Source organism: Hyla sarda, chromosome 2, assembly GCF_029499605.1.
Source record: "Hyla sarda isolate aHylSar1 chromosome 2, aHylSar1.hap1, whole genome shotgun sequence".
NCBI classification, from domain to species: domain Eukaryota; kingdom Metazoa; phylum Chordata; class Amphibia; order Anura; family Hylidae; genus Hyla; species Hyla sarda.
Genome location: NC_079190.1, coordinates 72,334,492 through 72,342,157, shown reverse-complemented (window position 1 = coordinate 72,342,157; position 7,666 = coordinate 72,334,492). Strand labels below are relative to the sequence as shown.

General features: G+C 41.0%; 1 protein-coding gene across 2 annotated transcripts in view; it reads right to left on the bottom strand.

The window, feature by feature from the left end:
* Nucleotides 1–269: 269 nt before the first annotated feature.
* The window catches only part of KPNA3 (karyopherin subunit alpha 3), a 51,342-nt gene continuing 43,945 nt past the window's right edge, over nt 270–7,666 (bottom strand). For both annotated transcript variants that reach the window (XM_056562058.1, XM_056562057.1), the window contains exons 14-17: nt 6,738–6,809; nt 6,059–6,221; nt 4,767–4,861; nt 270–1,038 (exon numbers count right to left, since the gene is read on the bottom strand). In XM_056562058.1, the coding sequence (XP_056418033.1) occupies nt 940–1,038; nt 4,767–4,861; nt 6,059–6,221; nt 6,738–6,809 (429 nt within the window). In that variant the 3' untranslated portion in view covers nt 270–939. The remainder of the gene's footprint in view (nt 1,039–4,766; nt 4,862–6,058; nt 6,222–6,737; nt 6,810–7,666) is intronic.

The following is a 7,666-nucleotide window of genomic DNA, read 5'->3' as shown; positions in this document are numbered from 1 at the left end:
ACAAAACGTAACATACCGTGTCTACTGAAGTTGAAAGCAAGGTTTATTATCCCCACCCACAATTTAGATCTTATTTACTACATTTTGTTTAGTTACACTTGCTTTCAGCTTTTGATCATGTTTGACCTGTTCTATAGCTTAGGGACGGGATGCACAGCTTTTGGTTACTTGAAAACAGCAGGAACACAGGTCGAAGTGGCCGGACAGGGCTCGATGTTCAGTAAAATACAAAGCACTTGGCTTAACGGTCAGTTCCATTTTTTTTCCAATCCTGACTTGGGAGGCAGTTTGGGAAATACTTAGAGACGTCATTACAGTTTTCTCTTGAACACAATTTTTTTTTTTCTTAATAATTCGCCCAAGTTCTCTTTTATTCAGTTTCATGAATTAAATCTTTTGGCTTTGCATGTTTCGTATCCATTAAATTTATAGTTCCTCAAAATATGAAAATGTCTATGGAGGAAGATGGAGGCTCAGAGTAGACTGTACTCTCGCAGAGTCTTCCACAATGTATGCATTATAGCAAAGTCTTGATGTACAGTGCACCAGATTCAAGAAAAAGCTACTTTTTTTTTCCACAGGAAGCTGATATGCCATCACTATGAAATTATCTTAAGAACCAAAAAAAAAAACAAAAAAAAAAAAAGCTAAAGGTTGTGGCAGTCAGCACACAGTGCCAAATGGAGGAGGTAAAAAATACAGCTGGGTCTGTTAGAATCTCAAAAGGAAAAAAAAAGAACGAGCTCATGCATATGCAATTACAATCCATGTGAGTGACATTTGGCAACTGCAAGTGAAATATACATGGTTCGCTTTAGAAGCATCAAAATGAAGAGGCGTTTGTGTCTTTGAAGCTTTTTTTTAGGGTTCGTCTTCAATCGGTGGACGTCTGGTGGTGCTAGAAGTTGAGGGACAGAGAAAAGCTGCACTGCAACACACTTAGAAGTTAAATTCTTTTGCCTGAAGGTTGGATGATGGCTCAAAGTTGTAGGTACCGCCCTGGGTGGCTTCAGGAATGAGGCTTTGATCTTCATCAATCTGCTCAGAATAGAAAAGAAAGTCAATTAAAGCCAAACCAAAAAAAATGTGCACCTCAGATTAGAAACAGATGTAAGAGGAAGTGCACCATTCTTTATAACACACCACCAATTACATTGTCAGAAGGACAGCCTCATGAAGTCAACCTCATCTAGCTTCCCAAATATGAAAAAGAACCATTATTTAAAAAAAAAAAAAAAAAAAAAGCAACACACAAACACACACACAAACACACACACAAACACACACACACACACACACAACACACACACACACACACACACACACAAACACACACACACAAACACACAAACACACACACACAAACACACACACACACACACACACACAAACACACACACAAACACACACAAACATTTTTGTCCATTCTAATTTCCCCCCAAAAAATAATTAAAAAAAGTGTTTCAATGAAATATGTACCCCAAGATGGTAGACCAAAAAAAAAAAAAAAAAATCCAACCTTTAGGAAAGAAAAGGCAAACAACTGTTTTTACACATAAAATGTGTTTTTAGGATTCCTGTGCAACACTACTAAAATGTAAAAAGACTAAATATGTTTTTGCTAAATTCATACTGCACTGTAATACAGACATAATACATACCCTACGTAAAAGAAAAAAAAAATCTCAAATTATATGCATCACAAAATGGTGCGAATGAAAAATGCAAAACTTATCAAATGGCTACATCAATGGAAGGTTAAAAAAAATAAAAGTTTTGAATGAAAAATCTTTTTTTAATTATTTTTCATTCAAAGTAGATCATCATCATTAGGCTGGGTTCACACTACGTTTTTCAACTACGGTTCCCGCATATGTTTTCTATCAAAAACCGTATGGGAAAAAAACGGATGGAACAGTATGGGAAAAAGTAAACTGTATGCGTTTTTAAACAGTATACTGTTTTTAAAAGTGCATACAGTTCCGTCAGTTTTATTTTATTTTTTTAAAACATACGTTTTTTAAAATTTTGTCCATTTTTAATTGGAAGGGTCTTGGGTGGGGACTTTAGGATGCAAATGCGCATGTGCAAAGAAAAAACACATACGGTTTTGCCGCATAGAACCGTATACATGTGCGTTTCCCATTGACGTCCATGTTAAAAAAAAAAAAAAGGAATGCAGGTGCAATACAGTTTTAAAACTGGAGTCAAAACCGTGGTCAAACACGGTTTGGAGTACTGTTTAAAAACGTATTGCAAGCAAACCGTACGCAACCGTATCCATCAGGGTGCATACGGTTTGCAATGCTTTGTCTACGTATACTGTTTTCAATACCGTTCCATACGTTTTCACTAATGAAAACGTATGCGGGAACCGTAGTTGGAAAAAGTAGTGTGAACCCCGCCTTAGAGGGAACATATCACCTAGATTTTTGTTTTACTGATAACAGCCAGATACTGAGTTAGTTATTCTCATTCCCACCAAATATGGTTGTGAATAGTATTGTTGTCTTCTATCTATACCCGCCAAGTCAATTCTTTTAGGAAGCCTCCTAAACACCTTACTGGATTAAATTGGTTGATGCTGTACAATAACACATATGAACAAAAAGGGGGCACAGCTAAGAAGAATGAGAGATGCTACCGAGTGCTCAGACATATCGCAAAAGTAGAAAAGAAAGAACACCGATTCAGTGCACACCAAAATAGAAAACAATAGTAAGTTTGTTATTGAATGACAGTGTTCTTTTTGACAGCACAAGCTCCATGAATTTCTATGGGAGCACTGGAGATGGCCAAGTACCGAACTCAGGTCATTATACAACATTACTATACTGAATGTCAAATTGTAAGTGTTAAAGCGTTACTATCAGATCTCACCAAAAAAATTATAATAATAATAATAATAAACAAACAACCTTGTCAAAGGGAGGGGATGTGTCCTTTCTTGCCTGCACTGTGATGACTCCTCCCCCCTCCCTCACTCTGCCAACTCACTGCTCTGGGAAGCCTGGCCACCCTGCTCTGTAACTCTTTCCTCTGGTTTGTTGCTGTACACACATACACACACTGATTATCGGAGATTTGTTTACCACAAAAGACAATATAGTGAGTGTATAACTTACATCTTCCTAAATTACTGCAAAGGTTTAGTGCTAAAAGTACAGTGGTTTTTAATGCAAACATTTTCTGTCCCTATTTATGTGTATCATCCTTTGCCAGTCCTGTAATGCTGAGACTTGTAGTTTTGGAATAGTTGAAGGTATAGTGTTTGGATAACTTTTATGCAGCAGTGTTGCCTTCAGCTGTGTGCCTACAGCTTTTGCAACTACAAGTCCCAGCATGCCCAGACATCCTTTGACTGTGCAGGCATGCTTGGAGTTGTAGTTTTGCAACAGCTGGAGGCACATGATTGGTAAAACTCTGTGTTACAGCAGTGTTGCTGCAGGCTGTGTTCCTCTTGCAGCCTTGTCAATCCGTCATCTGGTGTCCATGACCTTTGGACACCCCCATGCTGCTGTGGGACTCAGAGTCCCAGGAGGTATGGGGACCCCTAGTGGTGGGATTTTCAAAGGCAGTTTTCTTCAATAAAATGTGAAAACTTTTTTGAAGTATATTAGAAAAACTATTGTATTGCCAAGATGTACAATATATAAAAAGTTTTTTTTATATCTGACAGTGCCCATTTAAATATCATTTTCTCTAAACATTTTACAATGTTCAGCACAATGAATAATTTATATTAGGGGGAAAACATTCTTAGTTTTGAGGATAAAAAAAAAAAAAATTCAATGTAGCAAAAGCCACATTCCCACTAGTTTTTCCACATTTATGTTTTTTCTACTGTGCATTTTACTAATAAAAAAAAAAAAAAATGAAACAAATCTGAAGCATGTGAACTAGTGTAAAAGTGACTACTGGAAAATGACTGAGTTTAGGGAAGGGCACTTAGACCAGTGGTTCTCAAGCTTTTTTTTCCCAGAGTACCCCCTGAAAGCCCATTACCCAAAAAATTGTACCCCCATATTAGAGACGTTTTGTAATGATTATAGTATAATTCACATGCTTTACTTTCCTCTATAACAGGCCCCCTGTTCCTCTCCCTATCTCCCCAGTCCCCTGATTTACAGGTGACGTCTTCTCTAACCGGAGTTGTTTACTTTTCTTTACTATCTGGCCTAGACCACGATTAAGATTTCTCCCATAATAGACTTCTCCACAGAACCAGCCAAACAAACATTTTAGGCTTCTTTCTGCAGTACAATATCCACTTATTCACAAACTCCCCATGTTTATCTACACACAGTAATAGTACCCGCTTTGCGTCCCCATAAAGTTGTTAGGGCCCCCTCTGTGCCCCCAAATATAGCTGTAGGCCCCCAAACTGTCCTGCTTTGGTGCTCCACTGCTCCTCTTGTCTGGGTACCTATTGTTATGGCTCATAGCAGTAGGCCCCTGGTCTGCAAGGATAGTGGAGCAACAAAGCAGATGGTAGTTACTGCCCACAGCAGCCCAGTGCCCGCACTTCCCCATTGCTGTCCTCCTGCTCCGCTCCTCGGTGCAGTGACCTCAGCCTACCATTTATTTCAAAGTGGTCCAGACCAGTGGCTGTCATTACTGATTTTTTAAGTACCCCCTGGAGAACTGCTAAGTTACTTGTACCCCCAGGTTGAGAACCACTGACTTAGACAACCTGAGCCACATGATCTAAACCACGTGTCAGGTGAGCTCCCAGTGTGTGCGCTCTACCACTAAAGTGCACTTACGTCGTCACCAGAGAAATACTGATCTATGATTTCAAATGCTAATTTGTAGATTTCTTCATTCTCGTGCTGCTGCAGCGCTTCTATTTTCTCCAGGCCTGAAAGAGAACAAAGCCATCGGTAAAGTGCGTGACATGGAAATGATAAAGTATTGTGTAAACGCTATGCAAAACGTTGGTTAAGTTATAGAAGGGAAATACTGCAAACAAAGTTATGTATCTGTATCCCCTGTAAAAAAAAGATCTAAAAGGCCTTGAACTTAAGTGATTATCTAGGATAAGAAAAAAACACAACTGCTTGCTTCCCAAAACAGTGCCACACCTATTTTCAGGCTGTGTGTGGAATTACATCTTGACTCCGTTCAATTCAATGTAACTGAGCTGCAATACCACCCACACAACCTGGGTGACACGGTTTGTGGACGATAGGGTCACATTTCTGTCCCGTAATTCTGGTAAGTGATAACCCCCTTTAAATGAGTAGTCCAGTATTGAAAAGTTTCAGATTGCAAGGGGTCTGACGCCTGGGACTCCCCGCAATCTCCTGTATGGGGCCCTGGCTCTCCGGCCAGATAGCATGTCGACCACCACACGTAGCGGCGGCCAACATGCCCCCCCCCCCCCCCCCCCTCAATACAGCGCTATGGCAGAGCCGGAGATTGCCAAAGGCAGTGCTCTGGCTCTGCCATAGAGTTGTATTGAGGGGGCGTGTAAGCCTCCGCTTCATGTGGTGGTCGACACACCCCCTTCCTGCGGACAGAGCCACAAGTCGGAACTTCAAGAAAGGGATATCCCTGCCAGATGACCCCTATCTTCACCTGCTCTACATGTTCCTGCACCATTGTTAACGGTACCGACGGCCAGCTGCTCCCAGACACTGGAATGATCTACCACAAGCGGTGAACTGTGTTGTGACGGTTTGCATAATACTTAACTGTACTTTTTACCTTATCTAATATCCAGGATAACAGCACTATTAGCCCCATTTCTGCCCCTTTTTTCTCCTATCTCTAGGACTATGCACCAGATCACAGGAACAGAGGTCCTCCTCCACCCATGTTAAAAAATTATAATAAAAATGATACATTTAAATAGAATGGCCCATTGATTATGTGTATTACAGCCTTCATTCATTGCACATCTCAGGACCACAAGCAGAGGTGTGGTTTATAAACCTCTACCAGCGGTCATTTATAGTACTTATGTTCTCCCTTATGGTACTGGGGCCCTGGTGTGACTGCACCCTCTGACCTCCTCTAGGTGCTCTTTAGGATGGTTTTAGAACCAATTTCTCACCTCCGCACTCTTCAATGATCTCAGCAATTGTGCTTGCTTCTTCTCCTGCCATTATGAGAATGTTTTTCAAGCCGTCCAAGACTACCTGAACAACTTGTGAGTCTTTTACAGCCAACAAGTTGCAAAATGGAGGGATGACATTCTGCTGCACCAAGTATTCCACCTGTGTGGGAGAAAAACATAGTGAAATTTACACCGCTTATAGGTCGCAGAACATCGCCGCTCTGTCACAATTCTGCACAGTAACAATGCCTTTGAGTTTCATTTATAACTCAATGTCATATAATGGAAAGGTGTATAAAAGTTAAGAGCTTGAAGAGAATATGCTTAGGTCTTATGTACAACAGGTATATGAATCAGTTTCCCATTATACAGTGTATACTATATATTGGAGCTCTTTTGTATAGACTTTGTACAGACTTATGTGGTTCCATGACTACTAAGAAAACCTAGAGTAGTCCTGCAGCCATGCTGTCTCGTTTTTCTCCTACTTTTTGCTGGATCCCCAATGCTCTCTATGGAGTTACGTGCCTTTATCAAACCCATCCAGTACAACAAGGAGGGCTCGGTGCTGTCACCCAAGTAACATCACAAACAGATGCTGGATCACTTCAGCAATTTTGGCTAAAACCAGAACAAATTACTCTAAAACGTCAACAAGTTATAAATCATTGCTTACCTGGTCTTTCCGGCCACTTATTGTTAAGTTGCTGATCGCCCATGCAGCTTCTTTTTGAGTTCCAAAGTCTCCCTGCATGATAGAAACACAGCTCTATGAAATGCCAAGAGGGGCACTCTTGTGTAAAATAAAATCATAACTGTGTAAAACAAGGGGCCGCTCACTTCCTAAGTTGTACTTCAATTCTGGGTCACCACATTTCACAACCAATGAGTATTATGGAAGTAATAAGCACTTCCCTACAGCCTGTGAGAAGACATAGCTATTTCAGTATGAAACAAAGGTACATGATATTAGCAAAACTGCTTACTCTTTATGCTGTACATATTCTCTGTATTCATTGTTTACAGCTCATTGTCTAGGTTACAGACCACCGCTTCGTTGTTTAACTCGTGGGTATTGATGCAAAATAGTTTATATGATACAGCAACCACCTGCAATTGAAAAAGGGAGCTGTGACTCCCGAAACGCGTCTTGCTTTATAGTTATTATTTTCTTTGATTTCTTATGCTGTAAGAACTATTTTGCATCAATACCCACGACTTGAGTTAATTCCTTTGGAGCACCAATGCAGCTTTTTTCCTCCAATACTTCTGCATTACTCTACGGACTCTCCTCTGGGCTCCGTCCTCACGTTGCTTGCCTGCATACCAAGCTACCATCACCGGCAAGGAACACACTACCCCCACCTGGGTACCCACCTATACCGGATAAAGACCTACACCGCACCCAGCGCTACCTCCGCTTTTCTTCCTCCATTTTATTGCTCATTGTTAAAGTGGAAGGCCAGGGTGCGGACCTCACTCCCCCTGCATAACAGCAGAGAGCAAGGCGTTGGCAACTCTGGATTGCGCTCCCCTGCCCGGCCCCTACTGTGTGTGACAAGCGGCTCACAGATTGCTACAGGGATTGTGTACTGTGCTTGGAGC